The sequence below is a fragment of the Phoenix dactylifera genome, chromosome 11, assembly GCF_009389715.1.
Source record: "Phoenix dactylifera cultivar Barhee BC4 chromosome 11, palm_55x_up_171113_PBpolish2nd_filt_p, whole genome shotgun sequence".
Classification (NCBI taxonomy): Eukaryota; Viridiplantae; Streptophyta; class Magnoliopsida; order Arecales; family Arecaceae; genus Phoenix; species Phoenix dactylifera.
In genome coordinates this window covers 29,203,989-29,225,466 of record NC_052402.1, presented here as the reverse complement: position 1 = coordinate 29,225,466, position 21,478 = coordinate 29,203,989, and the positions used below count along the sequence as shown (strand labels likewise).

Genomic DNA, 21,478 nt, shown 5'->3' with positions numbered 1-21,478 from the left:
TTAGTCACCTCCATCTTATCAAGCTGCTTTTTAAATTCTTTTATTCACGTCATCCCACCAAGATCATGACACCCATTTAGGATTCAATTCTCTACGTTCTTCTTTAATTCTACATGATGAACTTGCTAACCAAGATTAAGTCAATTGAATGAGGTGGCCCTAAATAGGATTTATAAAGCTGACCGTAAATAGTTGAGAAAAGGCTAGATGGGTATTGGGATTCATGTAGAATATAATAATTGAAAACAAAATTTCAACATACCAAGTAATTTTGATTTATCATTTTTTATTTATATACTACTACTTCTTCCGCTTTCCTTTCCTATACCATCCCCAAATCTGAATCTGGGAGAAGAAATGCTTATGATCTAGCTTGCTAAGAGGTAAATATCCATCAACAGTTGTGTTCTGCTTTAGTTATAATTTTGTAATGAATTAATGATATGTGAACTATATTTTACGTAATACTTCTCACTTTAAGGTGTTTTCTGTATGTGGTTGTTGTGTTCACCATAGAAGTGCAGACCGTGCCCATTTATTGTTGATCTATCCATTCAGTGTTTCTTTTTGCTCTTGGCTCACTTGGAAAGTATTTAATTTCTTTTCATAAACTATGATTATAGTTCTTTATTGGCTATTTTTAATATGTATATTTTTCTGTACTGCACATTTGGAATCTTGAAATACAGAATTCATCATCTGAAGTACAAGAACGGCATGGCCATGGTGGAGGGAACCCAAAAGATAATCATGATGCTGGTGGGGCTCATCAAGAAATAAATCCGGACAGTGGTGGAATTTCTGAACTTGAACAACTACTGAAGCAGAAAACATTCACAAGGAAAGTATTTGCTATGTGATGCTTGTGACTTATTGAATCATTTGTTGGCATTCAGTTTGGCAAATTCTATTTTCCACTGCGCACGTGTGTGTCATGATGCACCATACAGGATGTCCAAACTCATCATGACCATCTGCAAACTAGCACCATCCTTCAGTTTAATTATCATTTTTTTGAGAAGTTTAATTATCAATTTTATATTTACTTGCTGCTGAATGTTGTATAAATTGTAATTTATTGCATGCATTTCTTTTTCAAACTATTCCAATGTGTTTTGCTTGTAATTTTCTTCCATGTAATATGATAAGTTTATATGATTATTCCTTTTTAATTTATGAAGCTATTTTACCTGTTGGTTCTTTTACCTGCATTATTTATGGTTGTGTAGTTCTGACATGATAGAGCCTTGTTTTTCGAGGGTACATTTCCCATCTCCTCTTTGTGAAGTTATTTTGCTTATCATCTTCAGTCTTTTTTACCTTTTATGTGGCTCTCTCTCTCTTTAAATTTTGTATTGTCTCCCTAATAAAGATTTAATTTGTACAGGGTTGAGCTTGAATGCTTGACAGAATTATTGCGTTTGCGAACTATTGAACCAAGTACATCACAACCAGCAGTCAATCATGAGAATGAAGAAAAAGCAAATGTTTCGGGGCAGGGAATTCAAAACAAGGTGTCTACTGCTGAACCAAGTACATCACAACCGGCAGACATTCATGACCAAAAGGAAAAGGCAAATGTTCCAGAGCAGGAAGCAGTAGCATCCTTCAGATTACATGGGAGTGTTACAACTCCATTCAGTTTGGCGGTACGAATTCAGTTCTCTGCTGCTCCTAAGTTCATTTTACAATTAATGTAAATGGTTCTTTTGGAAAGTCAGAGCTAGTATTTTTGTTAATATTATGGTGGTTCCTGCAAACATTTGCATTATTTTCTCAATCCTATACTATTTAATACTGACATAATTCTAGCATCATCCTGGCTATCTAATTGAGTCCTCAAGTGTACTGGCAATATAATGGACCAACATTTGAAGTATTTCATGCAGGTCTGGCACTGTCATAGCACGTACCTGTGCTGGGCTGTGTTGTGCTGTGCCAGTGCTTCGTATTCTTGGCACGGGAACATATCAAATACTTGCTTACAACCAGTACGGTGCCAGTGTCACATGTTAGTAAGGCAGTGGAGCAGTATGTGTACTGCGATGATCTGTTGTGCCAAGCAACTCTTAAATCAGGAAACAGATTAATTTGGATTTAGCAACTAGGTGGTGGATTGTGGTTAAGGATCAAGAAGTTTATCCTTTTAAAGCTCATATCTGATTGCTCTAGTCTCTCTGATTGGTTATCTCACTTTGTGTGTACAAACATGGGACTTTCGCTGAAGAGATGAAAGCAAGGTCCGCCGTACCGGTACCGGTCGGCGTACCGGTGGCCGGCCGGACCGGTACGGTACCGGTCCGGTCCGGTACATACCGGCTGGTACCGGTCCCGTACCGGCCGGTACACGGTGGTTTCAAAAACCACAGCGCGCGGCGCTGTGGTTCTAAAAAAAAAAAAAAAAAATCGTACCGGTGCGAACCGGCCGGTTCGCACCGGTACGAGGTGCGTACCGGCCGGTACGGGCTCCGAACCGGCCGGTACGGGCCCGAACCGGCCGGTACGCACCCGTACCGGCCGGTTCGGATAAAAAACCGGGAAATACCGGTTTTTTATCCGTTCCGGTACCGGTCCACGGCCGGACCGGTACGTACCGGCCCGTACCGGCCGGTACGGACCGGTACGGCATTCCATGGATGAAAGCAATGGCCTTTGTTGAGGCTTGACTTCTTTCTGTCTAGACTCCTTCCAAGCATGGGGAGGTTTGGAATGGTTTTCCCTGGTTTCTTGAGCTTTAAACATGTTTACTTTTTGATTACTTAGAACTGATAAATACTGCCTTGCTCTTCCATCTATGACTGGCTGTCTCACTTTGCATGCTTGTCCATGGGATTGTGTCTGAGAGATTAATGCAATGTCTTAGTAAACTATATATTCTTTCTGTTCTCTAGACTCATTCCAAGCATGGGGAGGTTTGGTGTGTTGCTCTCTGGTTGCCTGATCTTTAAACATGTAACCAATTAGATTTCTGAGAATTACCTTCACTGGGATTTCAAAAGAAATTTTTAGGTGACTGACCTCATGGTGAGAGCTTTTTTCTTTCTTTTTTCCATCATCTTAGTCTTTTTTGATGGAGTATACCTTGATCTATTAAACTGACACGTCATTAATGAGATAATTCTTGTTCATTATTATTAATGCTGATGTCCGGGTACTCGATGGAAATAAATCGCATTCTTAAGTAATCTCGGGATTATTTTTTTTAAAATGATGTTGAATTCCAAGGGGTCAATATTATGCTAGTAATCACTGATTTTAGTTGTTACACTTTATTTTTTACAGATTCCTGTGGAAACTGCTTCACCAGCAGAAATTGCTAAAACTTATATGGGTTCTAGATCTTCAAAAGTATCTCTGTCCACTCTAAGTCTGCGAAGCCAAATTTTTCAGGAAGATGCAGCTCCATATGCGAGAAAATCATTCAATATGGCAATTGCACCAAGATTTGTTGTCCGCTTTTCTGGAATACCTGATCTTACGGAGAATGGCTATACTACCCCAAGACCACATGGCAGATCAGCAATATACAGAATGTCTCGTTCTCCATATTTTAAGGCTCATCCAATGACTAACATCAGGGTATATGCTAATGTGCTTGGAGTCAACGAACATATCTCTTTCTTTATCTTCTTATGAAGGAAATATATATATATATACACACAGAGAGAAAGCTTTTAGGTGTTTTTTGGTGCATTTATTCTTCTCATTTAGAAATCTTGTTGTCTCTTCAGGGTGGCAGACCTGTGGATGGCTATTCTGGTCCCTCAACATCATCTCAATGGACATCAACAAACATCTTGCAGTCTGGAAGCAAATTGGTATGCCTTTCTTTCTATTGCTGGTGTACACTCCATATAATTGACAGATTAACCATTGGTAGTGATACTGATCTAACTATTCTAATAAATTTAGGGTGCAAGCATGTCAGAGCGATGGTTATTTTGAATTTGACCAGACATGGGCTCTATATACTATGGGTTGTTTGCCTCTTTGAAATTCAGTCCAAACTTTGGCTGGTGATTGGTCTAAGGATTTAGGTTCCAAAACCATGGACGCTATATTGTACCGAACCGGATGGTACGGAACGTATCGAACCGGATGGTACAGAACGTACCGTACCGTACTGGTTTGGAATTGGTACATGGTATTATTGGGCCTACCGACACTCAATATGCTAAATTGGCCTCTGTATTGGGCATACCAACATAATTGTTGGGTGGCACCGGTACGGGGTTCGGTATCGAGAGAGGTTGACCATGTTGCAAACTGTATTGGTCTATACCGCGCATGCCGTATTGTTTAGCTGGGCACCAGTACTTGGTCTGCCTCTTATACTGATTGTTTATATGAAGGGATGTAATGTACTGACACTTAGTACAACCTACACAAGTTGGTGCTATTATGGGTATCAGAATTGGGAGTTAAAACCACAATTTGGTCCAAGTAGTAAAAATCATACTTGACCTACAGAAATCTGACATGCCCTGAAAGTTTAACTGATTGAAATTTACGTTCTTGACTATATTGATGAGTTTAGATATGAGTTGAAATCCCAATGTTATGCTTATGTATCAAATCTTTGGATCCGTGAATAATAGTTGATTTAGGACCATACTTGATCACAAACTTTGACCTGAGAATTGGTAAAAAATTGCTGCTAGGTCGGGTTTGGCTATGGCTAGATCCGAATGAACGACCTATTAAATAATTCAGTAAAATGTGCATAAGTAAATTATCATGATGCTGGCATATGCGCTTCTTATTGATGAAGTCAAGGTCCTGGATTGTGCGACACAATTTTTGTCGTATGTATGATGCCCTTGTCCATAGAGCATATTGGAACATTAAAACTATTTTCTATTTGTTTAAACTCAATTAGAGTCTTGGTCATTAGTTTACTTGCGCTTAAGTTATTTAAACTCTTAAGTTACTTGTTTGCTATGTTTGTGTTCAAGTTACTTGGCCAACAAGTTACATAGTCCACAAATTACTTAGTCCCTAAGTTTTTTTTTATTAAGTATATTGTCAGTTGGTCTCCATGTTAGGCTATGCACAGGTACACATGCATGCATATACATAGATATATAGGTACCTGTGTATGTATGATGTGTGTGCACATACATATATACGTACGTATGAATCGCTTCTTGTCGTGTGCATTTGTGTGTGAACTTACCTACTCACCCTTTTGGCTGTACGGAAATTGCTTGTCTATCTTTTCTAACTATTTTCACATCAGATCCGTAACCCTCCTCTGCATCCACCATGTTTTCCTTGGTCTGCTTTTAATCAGTTCATCATCACTTCTCTGTCTGTTTGTCCTTGTGAACATGGAATGCCGTACCGGCCCGTACCGGCCGGTACGGGCCGGTACGTACCGGTCCGGTCCTAGACCGGTACCGGAACGGATAAAAAACCGGTATTTCCCGGTTTTTTATCCGAACCGGCCGGTACGGGTGCGAACCGGCCGGTACGGGCCTCGTACCGGTGCGAACTGGCCGGTTCGCACCGGTACGATTTTTTTTTTTTTTTTTTTTTTAGAACCACAGCGCCGCGCGCTGTGGTTTTTGAAACCACCGGTACCGGCCGGTACGGACCGGACCGGACCGGTACCGTACCGGTCCGGCCGGCCACCGATACGCCGACCGGTACCGGTACGGCGGACCTTGCTTGTGAACATTGTCCAATATAGAATTTTTTCATTTTTAACTGTTGCAATTTTTTGCTTCACTTTTTCCTATGTAATCCATTATATTAGCAATCAGATAGTGCTATATCTTTTGTCCTTCGTTAGTAAATTAATGGAAGCAAATCATTGCAGCTGGAGTCAAGATAAACAAATCAAAATGTTACATGGGGCTAGGGTCATTCAAGATTAATTTATTGCTAATTTGGGTGGCTTCCTTGATTTCATGCAACTTTTGACCAGAACCATGTAATTGGCTAATACATGTCATGATCCTATTATCTGACCTTTTGGCTATTATAAACCAACATTAAGGCAGCAATAGCTTAACAACTGTATACCCACATACTTGGACAGGAGTACACCTAGAGGGCTTTTTTTTTGTCCTTTGAGAATAGGAGGGAGCCCCACCCAGGGGGTCCTACCTGTTATATTGTCATCGGGGGAATACCTCCTGTATTATAATTACTTGGTGTGAGATTGTGAGGAAACACTCCTCAAGACTCAAACCATGGACCTTCTGTTTATATAAGCAGGATGTATGACTGCTGAGGTGTCTTAGGTCATCTAAAGGTTCTGTTTTCACCTATTATTCAAAAACGTTTTCCTTTCTTCTGTCACTCGATTTCTTGGTTGCCACCTTGTCTGACTATTGGACCTTCTTTTGATACCATTGAGCAGGCTCTAAAACGGGGGAGTTCAGTCTTACATAGTGATGTAGGTTCTTTAGGTCCTATGCGCAGGATTTGTCAGAAATCTAATTTAATGTCTCCATCAAGAAACATATGCTCATCACTTCCTGGAAATCTTCTTCCAACTCCCTCATCCCCTCTCAGGAAAGGTGCCAGTCAAGGATCTACAGCTTTAAATCGAGAGTCTCTACATTTAGATGAACCAAAATATGGTTCATCAGAAATACAGGACGCAGAAAATGGATATAATAGAATTCCTTCAGCAAGCGTTGTTCCCATTCCTTCCCAGTCCAGTGAGACAGGCAGGAAAATACTTCAACAACTTGATAAACTAGTGCCATCACCAAAAGAGAAATCATCTGAACTGAAAATTGTCGACAGGGATGAAACGCCATCTAGGTTGACACAAAATATGTTACATGGATGGGCTCTCAAGAGGATGGAAGATATAGATTCATCTAAGTTTCTGAAAGTGCAAGTCAGTGATAATTTGGATGTTCCTAGCAGTTCCCATCTGAAAAGCCTCGGAAGTTCTACTTCTCAAAAACAAGAGAGGGCTGGAGAGAATGACCCATTAAAGCCTGCCATTACAGGAACTCAACTGACATCTGAAGCCGTTGGCGTGAAAAAATCTGCTATGTATGCTACAGATGCCAAACCTGGTATGAGGTCTGCAGATTTTGCCTTTTCAGTTACTGCTGCTGTCCCTTCACAAAAGAAACCATCATTCCAGATGAGTGCCCCTGAGGTATATAGCCATGCATTTTAGTCTTTTTAATTGTTCATGCGACTATTTTGTTATTTTATGTAATCTGATTATTGTGGAGGATGATGATGTTGATTTTCTGCTTCTCACTTTTCTGTAAGGATTCTTTGGATTTGGATAATTATAATTATTATGTCAAAGATACCTCTGGTCTGGCTTCCACTGGAGATGATAAATATGAATTGATATCAGAGTGCAAGAAAGATGGTTCTGGAAATTTGGAGAAGTCTCCAGGATCTTCATCCAAAAGCATGCCTAATTCGACCTTGATGTTGGACAGGGGATCTGAGGCAAAAGCATTTGACAGGCCTGGAAGTGAAAAACATGATGCCTTTCTTTTTCGTGCTGCTTCTCCATTCAAGAATTCTTCCCAGACACCTTCACCACCTATGTCAACCACGTTGCTTGAGAGATCAACTCCGCAAAAGGAAGACGTTGCTGGTCCTACATTTAAATTTGGCTTTAAAGAGGCACAATCTTCTACATTCTCTTCAACTATGACTGCTGTTAGTAATCCAGCAAGCCAGAATTTTGGTGTAAGGTCAGATTCTAATTAGAGTTCAATTATCTTTTGTTTGAATATTGAGAATTTGCATAGTTCAATAGATCTGTTATCTTTAAGCAGAAAACCTCTTCAAAGAATTACATCCAAGGAATCTCATTATGAAAATAATCTTGATAGTCTGAGAAAGTTAATTAAAGTCTAGATGCAAATGCTATTAAAGATTCAAAATTTGAGTGACCCTTTATTAGCCATCATTTGCGTGAATATTGAGAATTTACACTTGTTTGGTAGGGAATAATTTTTTCCATCTGTTTTTCTCTTTGAATGGAAATCTTGTCTTTAAAGAATACATGCAACAAATCTTGTTGTGTGTCTTAGTGATATTCTGAGCATATATTATTAAAATGCGGATGCAAGTGCGGGTAAAGATTTGGATATCCAACATCATATGTTGTGAAGGTTTTTCGTCTACCTATAAAATGCGATATGATTGTAAAATAAATTTAGTTGTTTTGTTTAATTCAGAAAACTTAGATTTCTAACAATATACTTTTGGCATTTTCTGCAATAATATGCAATTAGATGGTTGTATCTAGTTTTGGCAGAATATTATACATTGGCATGTAAGGATCTTGCATCCCCCTTGCCTCAATTTTGTCAAATTATGTTGGTCTAGTGTTTGTTGTTGTTTGAAAAGCATGGTGTTTTTACCTTTTGCTTTGGTTTTTTGCTATATGTCTAGGAATCATGGTATGCTAAACCAGGCCAAAGTGGCCGGTTCACCCTATACTGAATCAAACCAGCGCAGAATCGAAAAAAAGCCCCAAACCACTCCGAACTAGGTGGTTTGCACTAGTTTAAACTGGTTCGGCCCTCTCCCCTCCTGCCGCTTTCAATAATAAAGAGGCCTAAGAAGGTCTCTAAGCCTTTTCAAGCCTTTCTTTCCTTTCGTTTTGAACACCCTCCCCCCTATTTCGCCAAAAACTCTGTGGTTTCGACGATTAAAAGAGGATCTAACCCATAGAAAGGTAAGACGGCTCTCTGCCTCATTTCTTTCGTTTCTTTTTTTTTTCCAACATAAAAAAATGCCAAAAAAATTGAAAAATAAAGGGAGGTGATACCAAAATTTGACTTTGATATGATTTCATGATATGTTGTAGATCTATGAATAATCTATGCGGTAAGACTAAAATCTTTAATTTTTATTAAATCTATAATTTTTTAAACTAAAAAAATAATTCTGGATTAAAAAATTAAAAAATAAAATAAAATTTTAAAAATAACTGTAAAATTAGAAGTTTATTTAGGAGCATGCAAGCTACTCTTGACCAAAATTTGGTGTCAATTTATTTAAGTTTGGATACAATCAGACGTGGCCTAGGCCAAAATTTGAGTAAAATTGAAAAATAAGTAGCCTTTGATGTATGCCCACAGGATTAGAAAAATATATGTAGCATCTATGGTAGGGTTCTACATGGATTTAAGCTCAAATTATTTTTTTAAAATTTTTGTATTTAAAACTTATTTTTTAATTTAAGAAAATATTAAACATTTGTAATCAATAAAAAATAAAAAATTAGTATTACATACTAGTATTTTTAAAGTAGAAAACATATTTTTCTAAATTTATGATATTTAAAATTATTCTTAAATTTAAAAAGTTTTAGAAATTATATAACTAATATAAAAAGTGTGAAAAATTATTACTATGCATTAGATATTTAAGAAGTAATTTTTAAAGTAGAAAATATTTTTTTATCGTAATAAAATTTTACTATTTTTAATAATTAATAAATTGATGTACTCGATAAACTTGCAGAAATGGATCCATTGAGGAAAAAAGATCTAGAGCGTGATGGTGAGGACCTTAGGCAAATACTTTCGTGTCGGCACTACTGGAGGTCCAACTAGTGCAATACAGAGTTTAGAAGGGGTAAGCAGGTTGAAACACCTAACTTGTGGTTATCCGATGTCTATATACCAAAAATCTCCACAGGAGATCCGACAATTGATGAAGAAATATTTTGTTGATTTTAGAACAACAAATGAGAGGGTTGCTAAGAAGGCAGAAGTGGACCGCCAAGCAGTAGAGTTACTTTCGTATCACTTTAGGGAGTTAAAGGAGGCCTCCGCTCTAATGTGGAGTCACATATCCAAGCTGCCATTTAGGCAAACTTGGATGATCAGTGGTGGCATGATGAGATGGCTAGGCATAGAGCTCGATTTGGACCTTCAGACTATGAGTCGGGCTTTGGTTCTGCGCCCAATTGGACAGATCCATAGTTCAGAACTTTTCTAGTTAGAAAGGCCGTCAGTAAAGGTGGTGGCCATATTACATTTATGCTGGGATCTTTTGGCAGTAGGAAGCTTTCCGGAGAGATTCCACTAGAAGGCTCCATCTACGATTTAAATCTACATGCCTTTCCCACTAGCGACTCGAAGTAGCAGAGGGTTGACATCTTGTTGAAAAGGATAAGAAGAATATATGATGAGCTATTGGATTCTAGTTCTACTTCAACCATATCCTAGCTAATGTGGTTGGTAGCATGTACTAGAGGTTTGCTATTTTCTTCATACAATTTGCGGGTTTGGGTGTAGATCCTTGAGGATCGAAGAATATTTATCGTGAGCTTCTTGATAACAAAGAGTTACATAAGTGGATAACCTTGTACCGGAGCAAGTGGCCCAGGTGTGATGGTTGGAACCAAGGTATGCCGTACCGGTACCAGTAGGCATATCGATCGTCTATTGGACCATTACGGTACCGGTTCGGACCGGTTTGTACCGGTTTCGATCCGGTTTGCCGCGGGAGTACGCGGGCGCGCTGCCTAGCGTGCGGGAGCGCGGCCCAGTGCAGGGAACTGCGCACGGGCACGTGTTCTAGCGCGGGAATCGCATGTTTTGGCGCGGTTCCCAGCACGCCCCGTGTTGCCCAGCGCGGAAAATCGCATGCATCGCACTGGCAGCATGTGCAAGCGCGCGCACCGATGCGAACAGCTCCGGTTCGCACAAAGTACGCGGAATCGACCGAGCTAATGTACCGGTGGAGAACTGTACCAATCCAGTACCGGTTGGAATCGGTACCAAACTGGCCAACCGAAAAAAAATGCGACGCGTGCGCGTCCGCATTTTAGACACAGAGTGGCATTAAATGCACACGCGGGACCGCGTGGGCTCGCACTCGTGCGCGGTGCCATGTGGGCTCGCACTCGTTCGCGGTGCTGCGTGGGCTCGCTGCCCCACGCAGGGCTATCGCTCGCGCCCGCAAGGGCGGGATGCCCCGCGCGCTGGCCCGCTCGCGGACGATTTTTTTTTTCCTTCTCTTCTTCCTCCTTTCCGAACTTTTCCTCTCCTTTCTCCCCCTCTCCTCTCTTCTCCTCCCTTTCCCCCTTCTCCCGTGAGCAAAGGTGCTGGAACCGCGAGTAAGACGGGTGATCCTCGTCGGCCCGAGGGAGGTCGGCTCGAGGCCTGGTGCGATAGGTAGGCTTCTTCTCTTCTTCCCTTCCTCTTCTTTCTCTTCTTCCTCTTCTTTCTTATCTCTTTCCTCTTCTTTCCACACCGGTTCGCATCGGTACCAGGTTGTACCGGTGCGAACCGCACCAGTTTGCACTGGTACTAGGTTGTACCGGTGCTGGCTGGTATCGGTACGGTACAGGCTGAACAGGTTGGTTCCGGCCGGTTCAGTAGACCCTGGATTTGCATCGGTACATGACTGTATGGTCGGTTCCGGCCCTAGAACTGGTCAGGGACCGCACTGGTTCGGTATGTGCTGAATTGGCCCGTACGGGCCGGTTCAGCATACCATGGTTGGAACGACTCTACTAGGCGGAGCATCAACTTTTTGACATACTCTGACGATTTTTTGTATAAGTCAGTTAATACTTTCGATGGGGCGCCCGACGATATGTATATCCTTAGATTGGTGGAGGTGATTGATCGGGTAGGAGAGAAGAATGTTGTGTAGAACATCACTGATAACCGGCTGTAGCATAAGGCCATCAGAGAGCTTGATGTAGCAATGGCTACATATTTTCTAAATTTCATATATTGTACATTATATTGACCTCATTGATAGAGATTGGAAAAATTTGTAGAGTGCAACAAATAGTGGAGACAACCTAGTTCATCACTGGATTTATTAATAACAACACGTGGAACCAATCATTGACAAGGATCTATGCAGCGAGATCTTGAGATCATGTTCAACACTGTTTGCTACTAACTACATTGTACTTCATAGTGTTCTTGAGAGGAAAGTAGGCCTGCGTCCAAGGTTCGCGGTACCGATCGTACCGACGTACCGGTCGGCTTCCGTAACGGTATGGTATCGGTGGCGAACCGAGCCGAACCGAACCGAACCGATACCGTACCGATAGGGCACATTCGGCCTGGTTTCGACCCCATCGTCGTTTTTTTTTTGGAGTTCTTTCATTTTTGGATATTTTTTTGATGTTTTTATGTTTAGGTTTAAGGTTAAAACTAGATGATGCAACTTATTACTTCCAAATGATTCAAATAATGAGATGAAGAACATAAAATATTTTCAAATTAAGATGCAATCAATTACATACATTTAAAGCACTCTTAGATATCTAAAATCGGATCGAGTGGCGATGCTTCTCGTCAATATCTGGATCATCAGCATAATATGGAGGCAGATCAACCCATCCCTCTAACCAAGCGGCATTGTAGTCTTGTATGCTCAATCCTCGAGGAATGCGCGTCGGGTCATAAGAACTTTCGGATCTCTCGCTGAAGCTCTGGCTCTGAGAGGTATCTTGATAAGGGGCTCAACCGAATATGCCGGCACTAAAATCCGACCCGTAAGATCCTCCGAGCTGCGTAGGGTAGTAGCCACCGGAAGATGACTCTGATGCACCATATCCATAGGCTGGCTGAGGCTGCGGATAATAGGAAAACTCGGAACTTGATACATTAATGGATCCGACTCCACATGGAAGGTCATCTGCAGCTGCATCCTGGCCTCTTGAACGACCTTGAGGAGCTCTTCTTCGATATGCAATGGTATCCGACCGGCCTATATCAGACGGCCTACCGTGGTCCGTATCTTGTGTAGCATGCGTAAACTGAGACTCACCGGTGTATCGAAAACCTCCCTCCGGCTGTCTCATAAGTAGTACCATACTGTCCTCCACTTCCTCCATGGCTAGTAGATCCATCACCACCAGAACCTTCATCGCTGCTGGTCCAAGTCTTCTCCTCGACACTTTCCATTGGGGCCCTTTCCTTTTCTTCTTTGCTGGGATTGATGCCCTCATGATCGAGTCGACTGGGTACTAGAGCGTCCTCGTCCTTGCATGAGAGGATCATCTCTCTGAATGGAAGCGTCGTACTAGTCATGCGGTGACTGGTTCCCCTCTAGCCACGTCATATCAGCTGTAGGAGTGCGTGGAATGTTGCGCTCAGCCCATTGCTGTGGATCGACTATAGCCTCGGTGGCTATGATGCTGGCTGGTCGTCGAGGCGATCCTGGCTCATCAAGCTCGGGCTCCTGCTGCTGGGCCGCAAGCCAGTCGAGCATAGAATTATCATCATCTGTAAAAGTTCTATAGATGGGATCTGCATACTTGAGCTCCACTTCCTCCTGAATACATTTTAGCCTCAACTGCAGATTGTAGTGCACATAAACTAGGTCGTTGAGGCGCTTTTGTGTCAAACGATTTCTCTGTTTGCTGTGGATGGGGCCGAAGGTGGACCAGTTGCGCTCACAACCACTCGAGAAGACCGTTTGGAAGAGGATTCGGATAGCTATCCGCTTAAGATTTTTTGCGGATCCGCCAAAATGAATCCACCATTCAGCTGCAAAAATATTGAAGATAATTACATTTTACATATATGATGGCCTCATAGTTGAAGATAATTCAGATGCAGAGGTGTCTTGCAGATTTGTATTGTACCTGGATTCATAGTTGTCTTGCTCACGACAGCTAGTCGCTGTCCAAAGCTGTGGCTGCCCTCTCTAAATAATTTGGTCTGTGGAAAGAAGCTTGTTGTAGTTATCTCTTCTATACATGACGCGACGACTTCTGGATCAGGCTCCATCTTATAAATAACATTACGCAGAGCATGAAAAAGTTCATCATCCATACCAATTCCATTCTCGTGCTGAAACCGGGGATTCAGATAGTATGCTGCACATAGATGACACCATCTTAGTATAATTATACAAATATATCAATCGGTATAATTATCAATATTATCGCTTACCTGCTAGATGCAATTTCCTACCCATTTGGGCTCCCCACCGCCGCTCAATGATGTCGATGTACTCCTGGGCATGGGCTACATCTGCCTCCATGATCTGAGCCTTTGCCTTCTCCATCATGTGATACAATACGCCCATCTGGGGGTCCCTCTCGCTATCCATGGCCCGCAGCACTTCATATAATGGTTTGATAGCCTTGACTATCGCATTGGCCCGCTGCCAGAATGACTGCCTGCTTACCAAGTCTTCCATCCTGCTTCCTTCAGTGCCGGTCTGGGCATATCTACTTTCCTGCCACTCGGGACTAACAAATATCTGACGTAGGGCTTCTTTCTTCTCGATAAGGCTATCAAGTGCAATGTAATTTGTAGCAAACCGTGTGACTCCTGGTCTAAGAATTTCTTCCCCTGTATACTCTCATTAAAGAAAGAACCCAAGTATGGCTATAAATATACCTGGTGATGCGTTGGGCTATCTTCACCGTATGTTGCACCCTACGGATCTTTCCAATATCCATCAAGATGAGGTCGATGCAATGTGCAGCACATGGGGTCCAGAAAATTTGTGGTCGCCACTCCATCAAGACCTGCCCGGCCAACTTATATTGTGGCCCATTATCAGTGACGACCTGCACGATATTCTCCTCTCCAATCTGATCAATCACCTCCTCCATAAGTCTGAGGATGTACGAGGCGTTGTGCACCTTATCCGAAGCATCAACTGATTTGTGAAAGAAGGTCTTCGTATCACAGTATGTCAGAAAGTTGATGATGGTCCGCTTTGTCGGACCGGTCCAACTATCACACATCAGAGTGAGCCCATATGTGGGCCACTTGCTCTTATATGAGCCAATCCAATTCTCTAGCTCCTCCTTATTGTTGTCAAGAAGCTCACTGTAGATGTTCCTCGGGCCTGAAGGATCGACACTGGGACCGGCAAACTGTATGGCAGAAATGGCAGACTTGTAGTATGTATTGTCTGCAGCATTTGCTGGAATGTGGCTGAAGTGGAACCAGGATCCAATAGCTCGCCACATATCCTTCTTCTTCTCCTTCTTCCACATTGTGTCTACCTTTTGCTGCTTCGAATCTCTCCTGGGGAAGGAATGCGGATCTACATCATGAATTGACGCACCTGGTGGAATCCCTCCGGAAGACTTCTTTCGGCCACCAAAACCATCCAGGATAGATGCAATTTGGCTATGTCCTCTGCCCTCGCCATCCCTGATTGAGGTTGTCCTTTGAAACTCTGGATCTTGTTTGCTTTCACTAGAACCGACGCCCGACTCGAAAAACGAGGGTTCAAATCGAGCCCGATGCCTCGCCACCTCCTCCTGCTGCCACCGATTATCCAGACTCGCCCGCATGGCAGCCTGGATCTGTGCCTCCTCATCTGGACCCTCGACCTCCTGTGACTCCATCAAGTGATAGGAAGGTGCTTCTGCAGCTTGGCGTTCCATCTCCGCTTTCTGCTTGGCAGCCCTCTTCTTGGCTGCTTTGATCTCAGTGAGGTTTTTTCTCATCAGCTGACGGATGCTCGGTGGGCACTCCGAGCATGCAGATATCTCACGAGAATTACCGGCTAAGTGCTGCTTTAATCTGGTTACTCATTCTTTGAAGCACTTGTGGCAATAATTGCACTGAAACTGGTGCCGTTTACCGAGCATCTTCCCATGCTCCCAGCCAATATTACGCTCTTGGGGTGCCCTCTCCTTGATGGCTCCATTCCTACAACCACATTAATTTTTTTCAATTTCTATTTTTTTGTAATTAAAAATTAATTTTTAAATTTTTTAATTAAATTATAAATTATATAAATTCTGTGAAAACAAAAGTTAATGTCACCATTAATATCGTCCATATATCGACAACATATAAAAAATTCAAGACGAAATGGAATTATTGAATCATTTCCTATTTTTTGGCAATTTTTGACTTAATGTTTTTAAGCAATTTAAATGAAATATTAAAAAAACAATGTAGGGAAAAGAAATTTTACCTTATTTAGTTTTTGCTGGATTTTTCTTCAAGAAAAACGACGCTCTCCGATCCTTCTAATTTTTTTTTCACGCCTTTTTCTTTGCCTTTCTCTTCTTTTGCTCCTTTCTCTCTGTCTTTCCTTCACCTAAGCTGACGGATTTGGCTTTAGCATTCGGTCGGCTTTTATAGCCAACCGTTGAGGCACTGTGGCACTTTGAAAAGTGCCACAGCGCGACACTTTCGAAATGCTACACCGGCACTTTCGAAGTGCCGCACAAAGTGCACTTTCTTTGAAAGTGCCCCACTGTGGCACTTTGAAAGTGCCTCTGGCCAGCGCTGTGGCACTAAATTTAAGCAGCGAACCGGTGCGAACCAGCCGGTTCGCACAGGTATGAAGCTCAAACCAAACGGTTCCGACCCATATTGGGTCGAAACCGTTTTATACCCCTGTACCGGACCGGTGCCAGTCGGTACCGGTCTGGTACGGGCTGAACGGACCGGTACAGGTCGGTTCAGCAGACCCTGCCTGCGTCAGATATTTGTTAGTGCTGAGTGCAGGAAAGCAAATTTGTATGGGCTGACATTGAGGAGAGCCATGTGGAGAACTTGGTGATGAGACATACATTTTGGCAACAGTCCGAGAAGATAGTGAAGGCTATCAAGCTATTGTACAAAGTGCTTCAAGTCGTTGATAGCGGCAGGTACCCCCAGATGGGCTTTTTATATCATATAATGGAGAGAGCAAAGAATCAGATTTGGAAGACAAATCCGAAGCATGCTTAGGAGTACATCAATATTATTGAGCAGTAGTGGGACTTTCAGACAGATAGGGATTTGCATCTAATAGGTAAGCAAGAATATTGAAAATTGGACTACTTCTGTCCTATACAATTTTACTAAAATAATTATAAATTTGATCTGTAGCTTACTAGCTGAACCTGAGGTTCTAGTACACCATACCTGGGATTGATATGGATGAACTTTTAACCGTTCTGTGTAATATAATCTACAAGATGGAGCTTGATCCAGAAGTTGCAGTTCTGTGTTTACGAAAGGTAAGTTAAGTGGTATGCGTAAGTTAACTTGTATCTTGAATCATTAACATGTTATAGCACATCTTTTTCACAAATAAAAATATTTAGGGAGGGCACTAATAGCTTTGGAGTCTCCATAATTATTGTAAATAAGAAGTATATTAGATATCAACAATAAGTATTAGTTGATGTTAGTTACTAATATGATACTAGCTTATATGTAATTTTTTTCAATAATTTTATAGCTGAATGATGGATTCATTTTGGCTTGTCGGCGAGACATCTTAAGTGGCTAGCTATTCATATCCTCTTCCAGAGAGTCTTCTCTTGTGGCTGTTAATGCAACTGGTCCACCCTTTCTCTCATTCACAGCATGAAGAGTAACTGTCTGACATGGAAATATCTTAACGACCTTGTATCTGTTCACTGCAATCTGAGGAAGTATACGGATTCGATTGACAATGCTTTTGTTCAGGATGAGAATGATCCCATCATTGGATGGTTTGTGGACCAGCAGCAGAGGCCAGAGCTTGATGAGCTAGGATTGCCTCCATGATCAGCCAGTTCATAGCTAGCGAGGATAGGGTGGATGTAGAGTAATAGGCAGATTGCAATATTCCACATATGCTTCTAGTTGATCAACCATAGCTATAGGGATCACTGGGGAGCCGATCATAGCATAACTCCATATCTGAGACACCTTTGTAGAGATATGACAGAGAGTTGTTGAGACGAGACTACCACGCTACCCGGTCGACTTAGTCAGGAGGGCACGAAGGGAAAGCAAGTAGCTGCTCACTACAGCTTGAAAGGAAGTGGAAAGATAGTTATAGTTTCGATAGAGAGAGTGCAGTTAGTTCATTTAGATTTAAAGATCAGAAAGAGCAGCGAAGGCAGTTTGGTGATCATGAATTTGGTGGCCACGAAGGGAGTGAAGGACCTAAGACTATCGTTTATGAGATTGCCGCAGGATGGTTTTTGATTCACCAGCGAGTTCTAGTTTACGTATGCCATAGTATAGGGATCATAGTGTATGCTCTGCTTGCGAGGATATGATTGCATATAAGAGATGGGCTTTTCGAGGTCGTTTAGGACACGATGCAGCTGTAGATCTTGTATGTGGAGTAGGATTCATAGATATATCAGGTTTCGAGTTGTATGTTAGATTCTATTACCTACAGCCATAGACAGTGTATGACCTATACGAATATGGATATGGTATATTTAAGGCATCGTCTTTTAGTAGCTACTACCCAATGCAATCCAGAGTATCTTACAGGTCAGATTTTGCTGCCGGCATATTCGGATGAGCTTCTATACAACTATATTATTAACTAGAGGACTTTCAGAGCTAGAGGTTCAATGAGAGATTCGAGATTAGTTACAATCCAGATCCAGAGTGCGTACTTTGTTGGATGATCATACAAGATTACAACGCAGCTTCGCTAGAAGGGTGGACTGATGTGTCTTCTGATTATGCTAACGATCTGAATATTTATAAGAGACATTGCAACTTGACGAAATTCTAAATATTGGTATATATATATTGTGCTTTAAATACATATAATTAATTGTATTATTTTATATTTTGTATCTCACTAATTGATTTTGGGATATTTCATGTTGCTTCTCCTAGCATGCAATGCTAGGATTGCTGGCTTTTTTCTTTGCATTTTGGTTTTGGCCTGACGCTAATGCAAAAAGTTAGGGGTGGCAAACCCAATGACAAGTTTTCTAGATTTTTGCCTTTCCAAGATAGCACTGTTTTAGAGCAATGCCATGGAAAAGTAGAAAATTCACTTCAAAACATCAATAAGCATTATATAAGGTGTATCGAGGTGATAGAAACATCAAAAAACATTAAGAAACATCAAAAAACATTGAGAAATATCAAATTAGACTTCAAATCATTTGAAAAACTAAAAAGAAGTTTGATTACTTTTCATTAAAGCTTAAAAGAAATTAAAAAAAAAAATGGTTTGTCGGTTCGGAATTGGCATGCCACAGCGTACCGTGTGTTGGTATGGTATAGAACCGGTAGCTGACTGGTATGGTTTCCGGTACTAGTTCGGCTAACCTTGCTAGGATCAAAAAATCTGTGTTCTCAATGTTACCATCTTATGTTCGTTTTTGCCATTGATGAACGGTCAAAGTTCTAGGAACTAGTTATTGTCTTTCTGAAAATGTTATTTATCTATCAGAATCACCTTTTTTCAATTTCGACCCTCCAGTCGCTATATCTTTCAGAGTGAAAATCTGAAACAGTAGTGCCTTAATGGCATTTGATGTGGTGTTCTAAATTTGCGAGCAACTTCATTTCTTTGATGCTTTTTTCAGAATTTCGTGGACTTTCTGACTTTCAGTTCTTTCTATGTTTTGTAGCAACGATGCTACATCAACTTGTTCAGATGGTTCAAATTCAGATAAAGAAGGTAATCAGAATGCTGGAGGTGTGTTCAAATTATTTGGAAATGCTGCTTCCTTGGGGTTGTCTTGTTCAACTAGTCCAGCCCTGTTTGCTTTTGGATCTTCTGCAACACCAACGCTAAGCAATTGTTCACTGTCTTCAGCCTTGATGATTTCTGCTGCCTCAGCCATGACATTCTCTGATGGTCTGGTGACCTCCGTTTTCTCCTCTAGCATAGTCACTAGCACCAGTTCTGTTAGTCCTACTATCTCATCTGCAGTCACTGTATGTTCCACGATGCCAACATTCCAGTTTGGCTCTGGTGCCTCTATAGGTGCTTCCATCTCAGTTACACCATCTCCAAACCAACCTGATTCTAAAGTTTTGGAAGGAAAGTCTGTTAAGGCATCCTCTTTTGGCATAAGCAGTTCCATCACTCTTGATTCAGCGGTTGCATTCTCAAGGACAGGCAGCAACAATTCTGCTTCAGCAACATCATCTGTATTTTCAAGCATGGGAACAAGCAGTTCCTCTGTTGTGCAAGAGTCACCATTATTTTCAAGCACAGGCAGTGGTTCCATGGCTCTATCGACATCTTCGGTCTCTACAGACAATGGTTTTTTTGCAACCACTGCTTCAGCGCACTCTAGCGGTGAGAAGTTGTCCTTTGCTAATAACAGTACTCAGACCTTGCCTTCTTTTGGTGCCACAGGTGGATCCATTTTTAACACCCAGGCAACTCAATCTGGAAATGGGGTTTCAAATTTTTCACAAAGCTCCTCAAGTCAGTTTGATTCCTTTACCTCCCAGCCGGTATTTGGGCTGACTGGCTCTTCTTCTTCAGGTTCGACTTGCTCGCTATTTGGGTCTGCAACTCCTGCTACCAGATCTTTTGCTACAAGTTCCATCTTTTCTTTTTCCACCAGTGGCAGTTCTTCCAGTTCTGCAAGCAGTGTGTCCTTTGCATCAACAGCACCTTTTGGTACAAGTTCTGGCTTTTCTTTTTCCTCTGGTACCATTTCTTCTTCCTCTGGTACCATTTCTTCTTCCAGCTCTGATGGTAGGACTTTGTTTGCTCCAGCGACATCTTTTGGTTCAGGTTCTGTTTTCCCTTTTTTCACTGGCGCTGGTTCTTCTTCCAGCTCTGGCAGCAGCTATTCCTTTGCATCAACAGCTGCAGATACATTCAATTCCATTTCTCGGCCATCAACATCGTCCATTTTTTGTTCCACTTTTGGATCCACCACATCCTCACCATCGACAGGATTTTCATTTGGATTGTCTGCCCCCTCTTCAGCTAGTTCTTTTAGATTTGGCACATCATCTGGGCCAGCATTCTCATACACTTCAGCTGGAACCACTGCAACCACCTCTCCCTCGCCTTGCGGAGTACAAAATCCGGCAGTTAGTTTCAGTTCAGGAGCTCCCGGAAATGATCAGATGAATGTTGAGGATAGCATGGCTGATGACACCAACCAGGCTTCTGCTCCCGTGGTTCCGACAGTTGGTCAACAGACAAATTTAACTGCCAACCCAAGCTTTATGTTCAGCTCTCCAGCTGCTCCATCCGGTGGGCCATCAGTCTTTCAAAGTGGGAGCCAGCAGAATACTTCCATTCCGCAGAACCCCTCTTCATTTCAAGCGGCTGGCAGTCTAGAGTTCGCTGCTGGAGGCAGCTTTTCTTTGGGAAGTGGTGGTGGTGACAAGTCTGGCCGCAAGTACATAAGAGTTAGACGAGATAAACATAGGAAAAAGTAGGACAAGAAAATTTCAATGGATCATTTTTAGATGCTCTGGTAGATATTGCACTGGAAGGAAACTTATTTTTATTGCCATTACATTGCCGAATATTTTGAAGGAAAGAGGTAAAAATCATCTGTTGTTTCTCTTGTTAATGCTCGATTTTCTGGTATGGAGGCAAGCCGGCCTCTCCTGGCCCTCAGAAGCTGGTTAGCAGTTTGATGTTATGCTTGCTTTATTTTTATGCCTTATTTGTTCTTTTTGGTTGCCTTTGGGCTCTGTTGTTGCAATTTTGGTTTATGCAGATATTTTTGCATTTTGGTATGGTCCCAAGGACTGGCACTCAATGCTGCTGGTTTGGATGTACTTGTAACATAGATCTCTCTTTATATAACTGCTTGAATGTAAGCTGGGTCATATTACTGCTTTTCTTCAACATATGA

The 21,478-nt window shown here is 41.7% G+C and overlaps 2 protein-coding genes across 10 annotated transcripts in view; one reads left to right on the top strand and one right to left on the bottom strand.

Moving 5' to 3' along the window:
- Nucleotides 1-21,473, top strand: part of LOC103724243 (nuclear pore complex protein NUP1-like) — a 40,621-nt gene extending 19,148 nt beyond the window's left edge. For 2 of the 8 annotated variants that reach the window (XM_017846919.3, XM_008815439.4), the window contains exons 3-9: nt 690-841; nt 1,388-1,649; nt 3,283-3,579; nt 3,732-3,818; nt 6,368-7,126; nt 7,246-7,685; nt 19,271-21,473. In XM_017846919.3, the coding sequence (XP_017702408.2) occupies nt 690-841; nt 1,388-1,649; nt 3,283-3,579; nt 3,732-3,818; nt 6,368-7,126; nt 7,246-7,685; nt 19,271-21,053 (3,780 nt within the window). In that variant the 3' untranslated portion in view covers nt 21,054-21,473. The remainder of the gene's footprint in view (nt 1-689; nt 842-1,387; nt 1,650-3,282; nt 3,580-3,731; nt 3,819-6,367; nt 7,127-7,245; nt 7,686-19,270) is intronic. The other 6 variants (XM_008815442.4, XM_026800423.2, XM_039132037.1 and 3 more) reach the window with 6 other exon arrangements.
- Nucleotides 13,450-19,285, bottom strand: LOC120112497. Of its 2 annotated transcripts, none has more exons than XR_005514153.1 (2): nt 13,878-19,285; nt 13,450-13,801 (listed from the first exon to the last, which is right to left on the bottom strand). XR_005514153.1 is itself a non-coding variant. In XM_039132038.1 (2 exons), exons 1-2 carry the CDS (start codon nt 14,125-14,127, stop codon nt 13,515-13,517), a joined length of 537 nt encoding a protein of 178 aa, XP_038987966.1. In that variant the 5' UTR covers nt 14,128-15,924; the 3' UTR covers nt 13,450-13,514. The 2 variants fall into 2 exon arrangements, 1 of the variants encoding a protein (XP_038987966.1); XM_039132038.1 differs by having other exon boundaries at nt 13,878-15,924.
- Nucleotides 21,474-21,478: the final 5 nt, after the last annotated feature.

Excerpts from the sequence above, each read along its gene's own strand:
- LOC120112497 (XM_039132038.1), bottom strand. The coding sequence starts at position 14,127 with ATGGAAGACTTGGTAAGCAGGCAGTCATTCTGGCAGCGGGCCAATGCG. Across the intron at positions 13,802-13,877 it reads TAGGAAATTGCATCTAGCAG|CATACTATCTGAATCCCCGG; the intron begins GTAAGCGATAAT and ends ATCTATGTGCAG.